The sequence below is a fragment of the Hoplias malabaricus genome, chromosome 3, assembly GCF_029633855.1.
Source record: "Hoplias malabaricus isolate fHopMal1 chromosome 3, fHopMal1.hap1, whole genome shotgun sequence".
NCBI lineage: Eukaryota > Metazoa > Chordata > Actinopteri > Characiformes > Erythrinidae > Hoplias > Hoplias malabaricus.
This window is the reverse complement of record NC_089802.1, coordinates 79860556-79879528: the sequence shown is the minus strand read 5'-3', so window position 1 is coordinate 79879528 and position 18973 is coordinate 79860556. Positions and strand designations below refer to the sequence as shown.

Below are 18973 nucleotides of genomic sequence, written 5' to 3'. Positions count from 1 at the left end.
TAACAAAAGTAAATGTTAAATGTAAATTATTTTATTTAGGTAAAAAAATGTAACTAACAATCCACCTACAGTTACCTGGAGACAGGAGGCCAGTTTGCCCCTGGGTCTGAAACTGTGCCCTGTTCACTACATAGTGCACTACTTTGGTGTTCCACCATTTTGTAATAGTGTCCAAAAACATTGTGGACAGTTTTCAGTGTGCGCAAACAATCCCACAATGCACCGCAATAGGTAGTATTGAACCCATGTACACTAGTTGTACATATTAGTGGATAGTGGATACCCATAATGCACTGGGCTGTTTGGTAAAAACCTGCATGAGGTAGTGTCTGAAATTGTTCACTACCCTCCTGACCTCAGTTCCCTATAATAGGGCAGTGTATAGTGAGTAATAGAGGGACTAGTGAATAGGGAGCCATTTCAGACACAGGGTGGTTCTGTCTCCAGAGTTTCAGCTTCAAGAAATAATAAATGAATGAATGGATAAATAAGCCTTTATCTAAACTGTATTTTAAATACCAATTCTATTTTACACGAAGTAACACACTATCGATTATAACTATATAAACAAACTCCACTTTCCCTCTTTAATAATAAAAACTGCATGTGTGTGTTTTGTAGCATTTGAATAAGTTTATAAATGAAATCCTTTTAAATGGTGCGCAGTTTTAAAGGAAACTGTAAAAATGCTTTGTTTTTTCCAAAGTTTGGAGTCACTCCAGGAAAATGATTCCCTCCCTCCGCAGGATCCCCTCCCTCCCTCCTTCACACCCACAACTACAGCCCTACTCACAGACACAGAGAAGATTAAAAACACTACAATCCCGCGATATATTCAACACATATTCAACAACAACCTTCTGTTAGCGCCTCGGGCACTGCGCCTGCGCAGAGGAACTCGGGGAAAAGGACGGAGTTTACCTCAGGGTCCGCTCTTCAGTCCGAGGACCAGCTCTGTCTCTGTCTCTGTGAGTAACAGCGCTGTCACACTCTACTCTCGCTTTACGGACATTGTTGGGCTTAAAATAACTCTATAAAACTATAAACTGTGTATAAGACCGGACTGGAGGACTGCAGTTGGAAAATAGGTTCAAAAACGTCTAAAACTGTTAGCCCCGCCCACTCCTCTGTGAGTGAATGGAGTATTTTTAGACAGCTGTGTTCTGTTAAATCCAGAATCCTGAATATCCCCCAGTGTTTTACTTCACATTTATCTCCTTTAAAGGCTAAGCAGCAGCTCTATGAAAGTGTCAAACAAATAAATACAGTGGAATTTGAGTTCCTAACTTGTGTTTATTCAGAGAAGTTCACTGTACTTCATCTAGTTCCTTTGCATGGTGCCTCCCTTTCTTCTTACCTGGATTGTGCATGTGAATTTGTAGAAGGACTATCATTCATTCATTCATTGTCTGAAACTACTTTTCCAAGTCAGGGTCACGGTGGGTCCGCTCCGGAGCCTAACTGGAATCACTGGGCGCAAGGCAGGAACACACCAGTCCCTCACAGGGCGACACACACACACACATTCACTCACACATTCAGTCGCCAATCCACCTACCAACTCCTCACAGACTGTTACATGGAGTGTGGCTCAAACCCACAACCAGGTCCCTGGAGCTGTGTGACTGCACACTACCTGCCTCACCACTGTGCCTCCTGAAGGACTATCAATTTATTTTAATACAGTTCATTTATTCAGTTTCATTTATTTCATAAACACACCACATGTACAAATATTTGAGGACAAAGTTGTAATTAATGTGTTCCACATTAAGCTGCACCCGTTACTAACACAGACGTGCACACACTGCCTCTCTGATCCCTGTAGAGAAACACTGACAATAGAACTGGATTCTCTGGAGTAGAGAAACATGAACCTAACACCAGGAGAGGAATATACAGCCCCCCAGCACTGATCTGCGCTGATGAACCCATGTTTACTGTCATGTCTCTTGTTAGGAAGTGAGTAGTAGCCTCTATGTGAGTAAACATTATCATTCTCAGTGTGGTCTCAGTTAAATGGTTATTCTCTTTATTTATTACGAGAATTTCACACATTAATCCAACCACAGACAAGTCTGTGAATCACATGATGCTGAAAATGTACTCCATATAATGTACTCAATGTTTACAAGGTACAATATTAACACTGAACACAGAACAGTTATTACATGGTCATAGAGCTGTACGACAAAATACACAATAATCTAACACAACGTCCCAAAGAACTCACTGACATTCTCTTACACTTCCAAACACTGCTCAAACAGAGCGATCTGAGCTGCATTAGTTACAGAAATGTAATAGAAGAGAGAAAATAACTAGGATCCCTATTTTGTGCAGGGCATTTTACACAAAGCAGGACGTCACAGTGAACCAGACGGCCTAGGTTTCTAAGTATCAAACTATACACACTGTCTGAACTGTGGTGTGTAAGGGGCCCTGCAGTCTGTATCTGTGCCTTAAGAATTGAGGTGAGGGGCCAGCTACAGTCCAGTTTCGCATTGACCCTGAGACCCTGCTCATCAACACAAGCTTTTAGAAACAGCTCCATATCAGCCCTGTTTTTAGAAACAAATAAAAAGGGTTCTTTAGACTCTGGGTCGTCTCCAGAGCCTTTATGCCATCTACATATATCATAGCCAGAGACATGCTTGAGATTATCTTCCGCGCCCACTTGGAGCTGCCTCCGGCCTGCAGAGATACCCTTCTCCCTAATTCTGGCCACTGCCGTATGTGGTGCAATTACGATCTCTCTTTGCCATGCGACGGATATTTCCCTCAGTGTAAATGTTAGCTTACCGGCTAGCTTCCTTTTCTCTGAGGGGAAAATCTACCGCCACTTGTAATCCTTACATGTAGAGTACGGATACCAACACAAGACAAACGCAATCTCACCTCTCAAAACCACTGAATGTGGTAGTAACTGTCTCGTTTGACTGTCACAAGCAGGGGAGGTGGCCGAAGTTAGGGGGCGCTAGTAATCTTAGCAGTATTAGCACCTACTTAAACAAATGCGTTTTTATCTAAAAACATATTTTCTTTCAAAGTCAGTCAAGTTTTTGACATTAATCTACACACACATGACTCCTGAAAAATGTTGATTTGAGTGAGTAAAGTACTTCTATTTCTGATATTGTATTTACAAGTGGCCAGAACTAGGGGTACCAACACTAGCTTGTAACCACTATTTTGTGGAATCTCATGCTTTGTTCGAGTGATGTCAGAAACTGGGAAATACCACTTTTTCCGTCTTGTAAATTGGCAGACGAAGTCGTATCTAACAGCTGGTCAACTCGGGATTCTAGATGATACATGAGTTTAGGAGATGTGATGTATATCGCGACCGTGTTACCCTTTTTGGAAACCAAAATTCTCTAACACTCTAAGTAACACTAGTTTTGCTGTCTTGATGTAAGATTACTGTGTGGTAACATCCAGCTACCACTCTGGGTCCCATTAATGGTTCTTTTTGTTTATTATTTGTTGTCAGTTTGATTTTTTTATTCATTCCCAGTACATGACAACATCAGTCCATTTTTACCAAGGTCAGATGCAGCTAAAGTTCAGGAAACAGCCAAAAACAAAACTTGGAAATGAGATTTGGCAGATGCTTCAGAAGTATTGCTCCCTACGTGATCCAGGCGTAGAGCCTAATGCCGGAGACTGGGGGGAGGAGCGGCTGAAAGCTGTGAGCGAGGAGGCAGAAGAGAAGGAAATGAGCAGGGGTTTCAGACTCTGGCTGCTGTGTTTTAGTTTTTTTACTGAATCATGGCAGAGTGACTGCATTCCTGGTGCGATTGAGGCAATGTATGGGGCAGTTCTGTGAACTGCAGAACAAGTATACAGACAGACTGTTGTAATAATGTAATGATGTGCATTTATTTTTCATTTTACAACATACAACAAATCTGTCTTCTGCATTTAACCCATCCCTGGCAGTGAACACACTTGCACACTAGGTCACTAGTGGCAGAGAACACAAACTTGCAGTGACAGGCATCCATTACCAATGTCCACGGAGAAGCTAAGGGTTAGGTGTCTTGCTCAAGGGCTCCCTAGCTGTGGATGTTGAAGGAGGAGGAAGACAGTACTGTCTCTTCACTAACATGTCCCTACCCGTTCCAAATTTACCTGTTGGTCATGGGGATGGAACTAATGTCTTTCAAATCCCAAGCCCACTTTTCTAACAAATACAATACAATTTCCACAATGCCCCCTTCCTCCCTTTCTAACCAGAAGCCGTGGGTGACTGCAGAAGTGTGTGTGCTGCTGAGAACCTGCGACACAGCCTTCAGAGCAGGCCAAGCTCTCAGAGAGGCAAAGTAAGGAAATGTGTGTTTCGTAGATTATTTTCCATATTTCCCAGACTGTGGAGGTATGGCATTGCCACTGGTTGCAGAATTTCATTTCAATATCTCTCTGCATCGAGAAGCCTCCAATGATGACAGGCCTCCAATGAGGGCCCCACACCATCACACAGAATAAGCTGTTTGCCTTTGGCAGAGAGGATTTGGCAAATTCTGCAACTCACACACTCAGCTCTACTACTCATCCCACAAATACATGTTCCTTACAAATGTGGCACCATTTAATAGGGAAATCAACAGGTTTCCAATGGTATAAGATTTACTGCCAAGAAGCATTGTTACAAAAAAAAAAAAAATAATATACCAAACACACCTACCTTACTCTTTGTGCTATGTTTACATGTTTATATGCTGTGCATAGACCAGTTCAGCATTCAGCACAATCGTTCCTCAGCATCTGTTTGAAAAATTGAGCCTAGATGGACTCTCACAAGATGGACCCAGGAATAAGTGCAGCATATTAACACCCGGTCAGTTTGAACTTTTTCATCGATATATAATGTGAGTCTAATATATCTGACTTTAAAACAGTGCTGAGACAGGGATGGGGAAAGTGGATTATTTACTTCCTCCTGAGGGCTTTGGGTAATGAAACAGTTTCCTAATGTAAAAGCTTAAAGTGGGGATATTGTGAATTTGTGTGTGTGGAGTGGAGTGGAATTTGGAGTGTGGTGTGTTCTCTCTGTGTCTGCGTGGGTTTCCTCCGGGTGACTGTCTGTGAGGAGTGTGGTGTGTTCTCTCTGTGTCTGCGTGGGTTTCCTCCCGGTGACTGTCTGTGAGGAGTGTGTTGTGTTCTCCCTGTGTCTGCGTGGGTTTCCTCCGGCTGACTGTCTGTGAGGATTGTGGTGTGTTCTCTCTGTGTCTGCGTGGGTTTCCTCCGGGTGACTGTCTGTGAGGAGTGTGGTGTGTTCACCCTGTGTCTGCGTGGGTTTCCTCCGGCTGACTGTCTGTGAGGATTGTGGTGTGTTCTCTCTGTGTCTGTGTGGGTTTCCTCCAGGTGACTGTCTGTGAGGAGTGTGGTGTGTTCACCCTGTGTCTGCGTGGGTTTCCTCCGGCTGACTGTCTGTGAGGATTGTGGTGTGTTCTCTCTGTGTCTGCGTGGGTTTCCTCCGGGTGACTGTCTGTGAGGAGTGTGTTGTGTTCTCCCTGTGTCTGTGTGGGTTTCCTCCGGATGCTCTGGTTTCCTCCCACGCTCCAAAAACACATGTTGGTAAGTGGAATGGAGACTCAAAGGTGTCGTAGGTCTGAGTGAGTGTGTGAGTGCATGTCGCCCTGTGAAGGACTGGCACCCCCTCCAGGGTGTGTTCCTGCCTGAACTGGATAAGTGTTACAGACAATGAATGGTGAACAAATTTACACAACTCACATTTATAAACCATCATCTTCTCTTTTATAAAGTGCCACACGTGTGAGATGAAGGTTCCAACTGCTCTTTAGTGCCTGAATGATCTAGTTTATGCTCCATAAATAATATAAATCTTTGACACATCCAGGCCACTAGGTATCAGTATTGAGGCAGTTTCAAAAGAATCAGTGGTGAAAATAACTGACTGCATCTTAAAAACTCTTCTGAATAAAACCCTGTTGTTGTGTGTGTGATTCTCTCAGGACATGGCTGTGAAGATCGTCCTGATCCTCCTCCTGTTCTCTGTTTCTCTGGGAAACGCTAAGAGTGAGTTCTCTGTTTAAAAACCTCCTCACAGCGGTCCTTTAACATTTGGACAGAGTGAAATGTTCTTTTTTGTGTTAAAAGGAAAATAAAATCATTGTAAGTAGGTAATGCAAGAAAGGTTTATCTTATATTTGTCATTCTGAGATTGCTGAATGAAAATGATAAGATTGTACCTGTTTTACCAGACCGTTTTCCTTGTTTTTTTTGTGATTTTATTTAGAAGGAAATGATGGTCAATAATGCTAAATGACCCTCTAACGGATTAAGAACATTTCACTAAAGATAAATCACTGTAAACAAAACTGTCAAGAAAGATTATTTTTGCAGTTGAGAAAACACAGGACACTCTCAGAATACAAGTGAATAAGTGAACAGTTCTTCACAGGAACATTTATCACACACAGGTTTTAGGTATAAATAAGTTTTTCATTTTTAAACATTTATATAAACATATTTATTATGATTACTATCATAACAGGGGTTCTTGACGTGGAGTGTCAGTCTGCAGTTGGAGTCGCTGGAGAGAACACAAAGATCCCCTGCTCTTTCAAGCTTCCACTTGGATACAATGATGTTACTATCTATGAAGCAATGATTATAAAGAAAGGGCAGAAATACCCACTCTTATATATCAATAAACCCGGCAATGTTGTTAAAGGAGATCCTCGAGTTCAACCTCTTTATAAAACTGCTCCGTCTCTGCTTTTCACCAACACCACCGTCTCTGATGAGGGAGAATACGAATACAGGCTCCAAACCAGCCGTGGCCAGATAAAAGACGGAAAATTCAGGCTCAGTGTTACAGGTAAGTGTTGGGCCTCTTCAGTAAAGCCCCTTGTAATATTTTTACCTTAAAAGTACATCTTCAAAATCTTTGTGATGCTTTGGTTACCTGTCATAGGGAAAATAGGGCCTCTATCATTTCTTCTCTGGGCTCAGCACTGCAGAAACTGCACAATGGAACTCAAGAGTCTGACACTACACTGCTCTTGAGACTCTGGCAATGCAAGACCAGGCTTATGCTTGAGAAAGGCAAAAAAAAAGTTAATTAGTGGCCACCATTTTCCCTGCATTTTCAAGCCTTTACTGTCCAATCCACATTAGATATTTTGACGGATGTTATTTATCGTCTTTCCCTTCCACCATAAATGTAATTTTACGACCCAGATCTTTGTTATTCACAATTTACATATTCAAACATTTAGTTCAATCGTAAATGTGTGGTTTACGAGTCTTATTGGGGTTATTCGCCAACTCCTTACTTGAATACTCTTACTTGAGTACTCTAAATAGTTGGCTATGTGAAGATGAAGATTCTTATTTCCAATTTTATCCAATTTAAACACACATCCGAGTGTACTAAAACATCTCCCTACCCTAGTGAAACATTTATTTTGGTGTAAATCGCCAGCTTGAATTCTCCTTTCCACCTTAAATAGACAAATATGTGAGGCTTTTCAAACACAACATTTACTCTTTAATTTGTAACACACACACCACGGAGAAACACACATGAATCAGCCTTGATTTCTTTAAAACAAACAAACAATGGTATTTACATTTTTTAATCATGTTGTTATTTACCTTCTTCGTATAAAACACACAAAACACAGTCCTGACACCTTTCAATCCTATTCCTCACTCCTTTATATAAAACAAAAAACTATGGCATTTACATTTTTAATCTATACATAGACATTAGTACTTTATATATAAATTACTTGCTCTTACCTAGCCATTTCTGGATCTGTTGTGTAGTATTGCTGTTTGAAAGATCCATCCATCCATCCATTATCCACTGCTTTTCCGGGTCCGGGTCGCGGGGGAAGCAGTTGGAGCAAAGAAACCCAGACCTCCCTCTCCCTAGCCACCGCCTACAGCTCCTCCGGGGGTATACCGAGGCGTTCCCAGGCCAATCGAAACATGTAGTATCTCCAGCGTGTTCTTAGTCTGCCTCTTAGTCGGCCTCCTCCTCGTTGGACATGCCTGGAACACCTCACCAGGAAGGCGCCCGAACCACCTCAACTGGTTCCTCTCGACGTGGAGGAGCAGTGGCTCCACTCCGTGTCTCTCCCGGATGTCTGAGCTCCTAACCCTGTCTATAAGGGAGAGTCCAGACACCCTGTGGAGAAAACTCAACCCCACAACATCCAGAGCCCTGAGGAACCTGGGGCGAACTTCATCCACCCCCGGGGGCCCTACCGCCAAGGAGTTTCCCTACCACCTTGGCCACCTCAGCCCCAGTGATAGACGAGCCCCCCACTGGGGTCCCCAAACTCTGCTTCCCCTGCGGAAGACGTGCTGGTGGATTGAGAAGATTCTCCTTCCACCACCTAATGACGTCCCCAGTCGAGGTCAACAGTTCCCCACCCCCACCATATACAGTGTTGGTGGAAAACCGCTTTCCCCTCCTGAGTCGCGTGATGGTTAGCCAGAAACTTCTCGGAGCCGACCAAAAGTTTTCCATGTTCTCACTGAACTCCTCCCACAACCGAGTTTTTGCCTCAGCAACACCTGAAGCCGCAAGCCGCTTGGCTCCTCGGTACCTGTGGCTGCCTCTGGAGTCCCCCGAGCCAACCAGGCTCAATAGGACTCTTTCTTCAGCTTGACAGCCCCCCTCACCTGGGGTGTCCACCACCGAGTGCGGGGATTGCCACCCCGACAGGCACCAACAACCTTGTAGTCACAGCTCCGTTCAGCCGCCTCAACAATGGAGGTCCGGAACATGGCCCATTCGGACTCAGTGTCACCAGCCTCCCTCAGGATGCAGTCGAAGCTCTGCTGGATGTAGGAGTTGAAGATCTTTCTGACAGGTTCCTCTGCCGAACTTTCCCAGCAAACCCTCAGCACACGTTTGGGCCTGCCAAGTCTGTCCCACATCCTCCAACAGAACCAATCCAACTCACCACCAGGTGGTGATCAGTTGACAGCTCAGCACCTCTCTTCACCCAAGTGTCCAGAACATATGATCTGATGAGGTCCAATGATATGACTATAAAGTCAATCATCGAAAAGCGGCCTAGGGTGTCCTGATGCCAGGTGTACTTGTGGACACCCTTATGCTCGAACATGGTGTTTGTAATGGATAAACTGTGATGGGCACAGAAATCCAATAATTGAACAGCACTTGGGTTCAGATCAGTGGGGCCGTTCCTCCCAATCACGCCCCTCCAGGTGTCACTGTCATTACCCACGTGAGCATTGAAGTCCCCCAGCAGAACAATGGAGTCCCCAGAATGAGTGATCCCCAGCATGGTACTCTGTACTGCCGTTCGGTGAATAAGCACAAACAACAGTCAGAGCCCTTTCCCCAACCCAAAGGCGCAGGGAAATTACCCTCTCGTCCACTGGGGTAAACCCCAACGTACAGGCGCTAAGCCGGGGGATTATGAGTAAGCCCACACCTGCCTTACGCCTCTCACCCTGGGCAACTCCAGAATGAAAGAGCATCCAGCCCCTCTCAAGGAGGTTCCAGAGCCCATACTGTGTGTCGAGGTGAGCCCAACTATATCTAGCCGGTACCTCTCAACCTCGCGCACCAGCTCAGGCTCTTTCCCCCCCAGAGAGGTTACGTTCCATGTTCCAAAAGCCAGTTTCAGTAACCAAGGATCAGAATGCCAGGGCCCCCGACCCCGGCTGCCAAACTGTTGTGTTGACCTGGCAACCCAGTGTGTTGGACCTGTAATGTGATTGGACTGAGGGCAGAATCTCAGGCCAAATCTCCCAGTACTGTTCCACTCTGGGTTGGGCACTTCTCAAAGAGATTGTGCCTTTAAATCTAAATGTCTCCTGAACCAAGGGACATTAATCAGGAGTGTGTTCCTCTCTTAACTGCAGTAACAGCTGCTTCTGGGAATTATCCACAATCTCAGAGGAACTCTGTCACTCCAGAGAACACAGTGTATAATGGGTGTCTACAAAATTTTTTTAATTGATTTTTATAATAAAGGATTATTTTAGGGATATTAGCTTATATGATTTGGGTTATAGTTTAATTAATTTTTTAATATAATTGTATATAGTTTTCAGAGCATTCCTAATGATTTTTGATCATAATTTTGAGACTGTGGTCTGACTCCAGCCTCGTTGCAGCAGAGTGGGAGTAGACAGGAGTGATTTTGTTGGTCTTTATCGGATGGTATGTTAAGTAAACAATGTGTTTGCTCGTTCCTCCTTTGACTTTAAGTGTTTTTACTTTACAGAGGAAGTCTCACATAATTCTAACTCCATTTTCCTGCCAAATATAAACCCAAACACATCTTTTACAGAGAACACACTTAAACACTCAGTTAGAGCCACTGCTGAGACCTCCACGATCACACCATGCTCCCAGCCTGCTCTTAATAGTCTCACTATAGCTCAACACACTTGGAGGAGAACACTAACCGTTCTGCTCCATCAGCTCAGTCCTTTACTACTGTTATATTTCTTATAAAACATGCAGCTCACAGGAGATTAAAACTGTTTTGCTGTCACAGTTTGCTCCAAAGAGTGGGTCTCAGACAAGGGGGCAGCCATGTTTAAAATAGGTTTAGTACAGAATCTCTGACACCTCCAGGACACCAGGTGTCAGTATCACTGCTGTTCCTTTAACATTGTGTAAATGTTTTTGTTAATTTACAGCTGAGTACCACAAGCCTGACATTAAATCTTGGCCGAAAGTTATCAAAGTCGGAGACAGAGTTGTACTGTACTGTAACGCTAGCGGTGGATATCCAGCAGGGGGCATTCACTGGTTCAACAGCACTGGAGCCAACTGGACAGAGAGAGCCACACTGAAGATAATGAAGAGAGACGACAAACTGCTGACAATGTTCAGTAAACTGCCCCTCACTGTCACTGACCTGAGTCGAAAGTCCTTCAGGTGTGTCGTTCTCAACAGCAGCTTCAGTGAAGTAGGAGAGACCAGCTTCAGCTCAATAGGAGAGTCGTGGAGGACCGGTAACCACTTCATTGTTTATATTTACATTAACGTCTTCTTTCCAGCCAGCCCACCTTAGTGGGGTCCATATGGACTGATTAGTTGCTAAATTTAGCCAATTCTCCATTTACACACCATTTCATTAAACCCATGTTGACCTTCACGTAAACATGTTTTTAGAAATAAAACAAACAAGCAAACAAACAAAAAACAGTGATAACTAGTAGTAAAGTCCTTCACACCACAGTGCAAGGGAAAACCTGGGGATGTTCATTTTGACTATTTGGCACATGTTTATTACATCAGGTTTGAGATGGAGATACACAAGCAGAGATGGAGATTTATTAAACAAAATAAATGACAAACCATGGGATACAGAGAGGATGTTTATAAAGAGAAACACAATAGGAAACACATGTGACCAGGAGGCTGACTAGGGGGCAGCTAGGAATGGGGCAGGAAAAGACACTTGACAAAGAAAAGAGAACTGAACACATGATCAAAACATGATAAAGGATATGAACTTAGGGGAACAGGCACAGAGGACTATGACACATGACATTTATTTCCAGTGAATTTCAAGGAAATACAGTGAACTCTCTTCAAGTGGTTCAAAATAGTTAATAAAAAATGTGGGCAGAGCTAAGAGCGGCATCCTTTAGCGGCACTGTGTATGAATGAGTAAGAGAGCTGAGCTGCTCTGTGAGATTTTTTTTTTTGTTTTGGGAAGGACAATTCAATAATTTACCCAAACACACCCTTCACAGAGAGCACACTTAAACATTCTTTTAGAACCACTGCTAAGATCACCACAATCACACCATGCTACAACCTGATGTTATAACAATGTCACTGAAAATCAACACGTTTGGAAGGAACAACAACAGCTAAGCACATTTACTATTAATATATTACTTAAAAAGTGCAACTCCCGTGAGATAATAGGCTGCTTTGCTGTTTCTGTAGCAGCCAGTTTATGCCATGTGTAAAACAGGTTAGTTAAGCATCTCTGACACTTCCAGACCAATAGCTGGCAGTGTGACTGCTGTTGGTTTAACACTGTGTTTTAACTCTCAAGGTTCAGGGGAGCACCAACAGCCAGTCCTTACATCGTTGTCAGAAAATACAAAAGACGGTGGCGGAGCTGAGCTGTGCTGCAACGCTAGCAGTGGACATCCAGTAGGAACCATTCACTGGTTCGACAGCACTGGGGCCAACTGGACAGAGAGAGCCACACTAAAGATAATGGAGGCAGGAAAAAATCTGCTGGCAATGTCCAGTAAACTGACCCTCACCAGCATCGACTTCAGACTGGAGCCCTTCAAGTGTGTTGTTCTCAACAGCAGCTTCAGCGAAGTAGACGAGGCCAAATTTGACCTGCCAAGGACGGGTAACCACTTCATTATTTACTTTTATTTTAAATAATTTAAAAAATTAAATAATTTTTCTGTAGATTGGGATTCATATTACCTCTGGTTATCTTTACACTTCAGGATTAATTTAACCTGGGGTTATCTCTACAGTACTGAATTAATATAACCTGGTGTTATCTCTACAGTAGGGGATTAATATAACCTGGGGTTATCTCTACAGTACTGGATTAATATAACCTGGGGTTATCTCTACAGTAGGGGATTAATATGACCTGGGGTTATCTCTACAGTACTGAATTAATATAACCTGGTGTTATCTCTACAGTAGGGGATTAATATAACCTGGGGTTATCTCTACAGTACTGGATTAATATAACCTGGGGTTATCTCTACAGGGGATTAATATTACCTGGGGTTATCTGTACAGTAGGGGATTAATATAACCTGGGGTTATCTCTACAGTAGGGGATTAATATAACCTGGGGTTATCTCTACAGTACTGGATTAATATAACCTGGGGTTATCTCTACAGTAGGGGATTAATATAACCTGGGGTTATCTCTACAGTAGAGGATTAATTTAACCTGGGGTTATCTCTACAGTAGGGGATTAATATAACCTGGGGTTATCTCTACAGTAGGGGATTAATATAACCTGGGGTTATCTCTACAGTAGGGGATTAATATAACCTGGGGTTATCTCTACAGTAGGGGATTAATATAACCTGGGGTTATCTCTACAGTACTGGATTAATATAACCTGGGGTTATCTCTACAGTAGGGGATTAATATAACCTGGGGTTATCTCTACAGTAGGGGATTAATTTAACCTGGGGTTATCTCTACAGTACTGGATTAATATAACCTGGGGTTATCTCTGCAGTAGGGGATTAATATGACCTGGGGTTATCTCTACAGTAGGGGATTAATATGACCTGGGGTTATCTCTACAGTACTGGATTAATATGACCTGGGGTTATCTCTACAGTGGGGGATTAATATAACCTGGGGTTATCTCTACAGTACTGGATTAATATAACCTGGGGTTATCTCTACAGTAGGGGATTAATATAACCTGGGGTTATCTCTGCAGTAGGGGATTAATATGACCTGGGGTTATCTCTGCAGTAGGGGATTAATATGACCTGGGGTTATCTCTACAGTAGGGTATTAATATGACCTGGGGTTATCTCTACAGTAGGGGATTAATATGACCTGGGGTTATCTCTACAGTACTGGATTAATATAACCTGGGGTTATCTCTGCAGTAGGGGATTAATATGACCTGGGGTTATCTCTACAGTAGGGTATTAATATGACCTGGGGTTATCTCTACAGTAGGGGATTAATATGACCTGGGGTTATCTCTACAGTACTGGATTAATATAACCTGGGGTTATCTCTACAGTAGGGGATTAATATAACCTGGGGTTATCTCTACAGTACTGGATTAATATAACCTGGGGTTATCTCTACAGTAGGGGATTAATATAACCTGGGGTTATCTCTGCAGTAGGGGATTAATATAACCTGGGGTTATCTCTGCAGTAGGGGATTAATATGACCTGGGGTTATCTCTACAGTACTGGATTAATATAACCTGGGGTTATCGCTACAGTAGGGGATTAATATAACCTGGGGTTATCTCTACAGTAGGGGATTAATATAACCTGGGGTTATCTCTACAGTACTGGATTAATATAACCTGGGGTTATCTCTACAGTAGGGGATTAATATAACCTGGGGTTATCTCTACAGTACTGGATTAATATAACCTGGGGTTATCTCTACAGTAGGGGATTAATATAACCTGGGGTTATCTCTACAGTAGGGGATTAATTTAACCTGGGGTTATCTCTACAGTACTGGATTAATATAACCTGGGGTTATCTCTGCAGTAGGGGATTAATATGACCTGGGGTTATCTCTACAGTAGGGGATTAATATGACCTGGGGTTATCTCTACAGTACTGGATTAATATGACCTGGGGTTATCTCTACAGTGGGGGATTAATATAACCTGGGGTTATCTCTACAGTACTGGATTAATATAACCTGGGGTTATCTCTACAGTAGGGGATTAATATAACCTGGGGTTATCTCTGCAGTAGGGGATTAATATGACCTGGGGTTATCTCTGCAGTAGGGGATTAATATGACCTGGGGTTATCTCTACAGTAGGGTATTAATATGACCTGGGGTTATCTCTACAGTAGGGGATTAATATGACCTGGGGTTATCTCTACAGTACTGGATTAATATAACCTGGGGTTATCTCTGCAGTAGGGGATTAATATGACCTGGGGTTATCTCTACAGTAGGGTATTAATATGACCTGGGGTTATCTCTACAGTAGGGGATTAATATGACCTGGGGTTATCTCTACAGTACTGGATTAATATAACCTGGGGTTATCTCTACAGTAGGGGATTAATATAACCTGGGGTTATCTCTACAGTACTGGATTAATATAACCTGGGGTTATCTCTACAGTAGGGGATTAATATAACCTGGGGTTATCTCTACAGTAGGGGATTAATATAACCTGGGGTTATCTCTGCAGTAGGGGATTAATATGACCTGGGGTTATCTCTACAGTACTGGATTAATATAACCTGGGGTTATCGCTACAGTAGGGGATTAATATAACCTGGGGTTATCTCTACAGTAGGGGATTAATATAACCTGGGGTTATCTCTACAGTACTGGATTAATATAACCTGGGGTTATCTCTACAGTAGGGGATTAATATAACCTGGGGTTATCTCTACAGTAGGGGATTAATATAACCTGGGGTTATCTCTACAGTAGGGGATTAATAAAACCTGGGGTTATCTCTACAGTACTGGATTAATATAACCTGGGGTCATCTCTACAGTAGGGGATTAATATGACCAGGGGTTATCTCTACAGTAGGGGATTAATATGACCTGGGGTTATCTCTACGGTACTGGAGTACCCCCTCTGTAAAATTGACTTATTTAAGAAGCAAGTAACGTTTTTTTTTTTTGTTTTGTTTTGTTTTTCATGTGATACAGATGCCCTTACAAAACCTACAGTGGTTATAGCTGGAGTTATAGTCTTAGTCATCCTGGGACTGGTGATCATCTTTCTGTACCTTTCTGTAAAAAACAGTGAGCATCAACAGCTCTTAAGGATTCGGGTGCTTAGGACCATGAGGATGCCTACTAGCAGAACTGACCCTAACCTGAAAAACATGGGCCATGTCTGAAGCTGGGTTTCCATCCAAAACATTTGCAGATGTTTTGCGAAATAATTGAAGTTAGGTAATAACATAATCTTGGGTGTAGGACCATGGTCAAACTCCTCCCCTCAGCCCTATATGTACCCTGCAAACTCACGTCATTTCTGTGTTAGACAAACTCGCTCCCGCCTCCATCCTGTCTACCACATTATTATTATATTCATCTCTCCAATGGGGGTTTGGCTTTATAGCCATTCGGAAGCTACACTAAACTCCTCCCCATCTGAGTTCACCTCCCTGTTTCAGCCTTTACAGGCATGTTCCGTACTAGCAAAAGAAATATCTAGAGAAAAAGATATTAAATGAGTCGTGTTTCCATCCACTTCATGTTTCTAAATAAACTTCAGATGATGTACACCCCGTGATCAGGGACGGCATCAAAACGAGGGAGAGGGAGGGATCTGAGTGGGTCGTTTATATCAAAAAGCTTGATTTAACATAATATAAAACCTGTGTGGTTTCTGTATGTAGAGCTTGTTCGCAGTATTTTGAGAGGAAAGTAAAATGCTGTGTGGTCTCTGACATTTGCTCAGTGCTGTATGTATATCAACACATGTAACTCAGGCGCCAGTGTGAAAACAGAGTGGTAAAGTGCGGCGAGGAGAGAAGGGGAAGGAGAGTTTGAGGGAGTCTGTGAAAAGCCAGTGGTTGCAGGATCAGTCCGGGGCTGTGCCACATGCAAAGTGTGTATAATCCAGCTGAAACCTCATCGTTTATTCGAAAACCCCCTTTTCATCCACCTTTTGCACTTTAGCGATAGTCAAACTTGGGTAGTTTTTTTTTTTTTTTGGCCTTTTTCCATTCAGGTGTATTTTTAATGCTAATTTTCATGTTTCGCAAAAACTTGGTGGATGGGGAAAACCCTCTCAAGACATCTTCCACTGCCCACATTCCAGCCCCACAGCAGCCCTCTCCCCCTGTCTTTACAGCCCTCTTCAGAACAGCCGTTTTCAGCGCCTCAGAGCCATGTATAGAGAGAGAGAGAGAGAGATGAACACCGTTGACTCCAATGGACCAGTTTTTATGGCGATGGCGGATCATGGTGCTCTCAATAGTTCCCAGATGTTAGCGGCAGACACCAGCGCTGTAGAGTCACAGCAGAACAGACGCGAGTGTGATGTGTGTTTAAATTTTAATGCAATATTTTATATTATATATCTATATCAAATTAACAAGTGTGATAAAGCGTGTTAGCACATTTCCCTCTAAATGAGTATCTTTGGGGAACGTTAACAGTTAATTAAGCTACAAGAGTCTGAGTGAAGTATACATCTAACAACGAAACAACCTCCTCATAATGTCATTTTATTATTTTTGGGACGGGGCTTATATAATATAGTGAAATACAAAACACCTGGGAGAGATAGAGACATGGCAGAGGAGTGCCTAACTACAAGAGGACCCAAGGAGAACATGGAGAGAAAAAAAACACACGTGGAGAGCAAAACAGGAAATAAGGAGACAGAACTAGACCTGAACAAAACGGTAGGGCAGACATCTGACACCTGATTTCCAACTATATTTAACCATGTGGAAATTTTACTGGGTGTACACTGGCAAAAATCTGAAGCCTTCAAATCTGACTTTGTGACTGTGGATCATCTCACAAGAACGGTTGACTGTCACACAGCAAGTGGTTCTTCACAAGGCTATCAGGAAGTCTGTACTAAGATCAGGATCATAGTACCCAAAGCTACATCTTCATCATGTCTCTTAAAACACTGTCTCTCTGACACTGCCCTGTCTTCCTGCCATCTCATCAATCTTTTGCTTACATCGTTATGTTCCCTCTTCTTTGAAAACAGCTGCTGTCTCCCTATTCTCAAGCAACAAGGTCTTGACTGTTCAGTTATGTAACAGGTCAATTATTTAAGAATAATTATGAATATCAACTTATCTTTCGTAAGATGCTTTTAATCTATTCATTGTCAGGCATAGGATGACATGAATGTAGAAGGCAGAATATCTATCATGGCCTTATGCTTTTTGAGAAAGTCTTTGCAAACCTTCTGCTCATTCTACCCATTTGGAGTGAGCTCATGTCAGGAGTAAACATGTCACACTTATAATCCTCCAACATCCAATCAAAGACAACCACATACAGTGGTGTGAAAAAGTTTGGGGACCTCTTATAATTATCATGATTATCCTTTATAAATCTGGTTGTTCAGATCAGCAGTTTCAGTTAAATATGTCACACAGCAGATGAACACAGTGATGTTTGAGAAGTGAAATGAAGTTTATAGGATTTACAGAAAGTGTGCAATAATAATTTAAACAAAATGTGGGCACCCTTGTCGTTTTATTGATTTGAAAACCTTTATCACTAATTATTGGAACACAAAGTTAGTTTTGCAAGCTCATTGACCCTTGACCTACACACACAGGTGAATCCAATGATGAGAAAGGGTTCAGGGGCCAATTGCAAGTTTTTCTCCTTCTCTTCTCTGAAGAGTGGCAACATGGGAACAGCCTCAAAACAACTCTCAAACGACCTGAAAACAAAGACTGTTCAACATCATGGTTCAGGGGAAGGATACAAACAGCTATCTCAGAGATTTCAGCTGTCGGTTTCCACTGTGAGGAACATAGTGAGGAAATGAAAGACCACAGGCACAGTTCTAGTTAAGGCCCGAAGTGGCAGGTCTAGGAATAATCTCATGGCGGATCTCATTGTGGCCAGTGGAGGTTCTGGGAATCTTGTTAAAATTGAGGGTGATTTGTATTGGCTGTAAATTCAGAAATAATTTATTATTTGTTCATTTTCTTTTCAATCTGTTGGATATCGGTGATAGGTGTTCAGATGTGGACTAAACTTACAGTAATTATATATAATAGTTTGTAATTATGTTTTACTAGTCTAAATTAAACACACAGTCCCACTAATCATTTGCAGTCTCCTCTTGATAGTGGAATTAAATTGTTAATAATAAAGACGTTTTCGCTCGGTTGCTCTTAGAATTATACAGGTTTTTTTTTTTACTGTGAGATTAATAAAACCAAGCTTGAACTTTTAAAAAGTTATGTCTCTTATTTCTTTACACTTCACACCAGCTCTACAGCAAACACAGTTACACTGTGAAACATAATTCCTCAGAAGGTTGTGACAACGTAGTCTGACAACTTTCTAGGAGGTGGTGACAACATAGTGACAACCTTCTGAGGAATTACATTTCAACTTTGTCACAGCGCAGCGACAATCAAGAAGACAGAGTTGTGAGCACCAAAAAAAAAAAAGGTCACAACGTAACCATGTTCGTTGGGAATGGATTAAATGACATACTTTCTATTGATGATTTACAAAGAACATAATAGCAGTAGGAAAAACCTTATTTGTGTATTTATGTAAAAACAAACATTTATTTGGAGTATT

The 18973-nt window shown here is 42.3% G+C and overlaps 1 protein-coding gene across 1 annotated transcript; it reads left to right on the top strand.

The window, feature by feature from the left end:
• Window positions 1-828: 828 nt before the first annotated feature.
• LOC136692386 (uncharacterized) lies at window positions 829-18564 on the top strand. The gene is made up of 6 exons (XM_066665744.1): window positions 829-968; window positions 5979-6042; window positions 6521-6847; window positions 10666-10983; window positions 12042-12353; window positions 15374-18564. Exons 2-6 carry the CDS (start codon window positions 5982-5984, stop codon window positions 15565-15567), a joined length of 1212 nt encoding a protein of 403 aa, XP_066521841.1. The 5' UTR covers window positions 829-968; window positions 5979-5981; the 3' UTR covers window positions 15568-18564.
• Window positions 18565-18973: the final 409 nt, after the last annotated feature.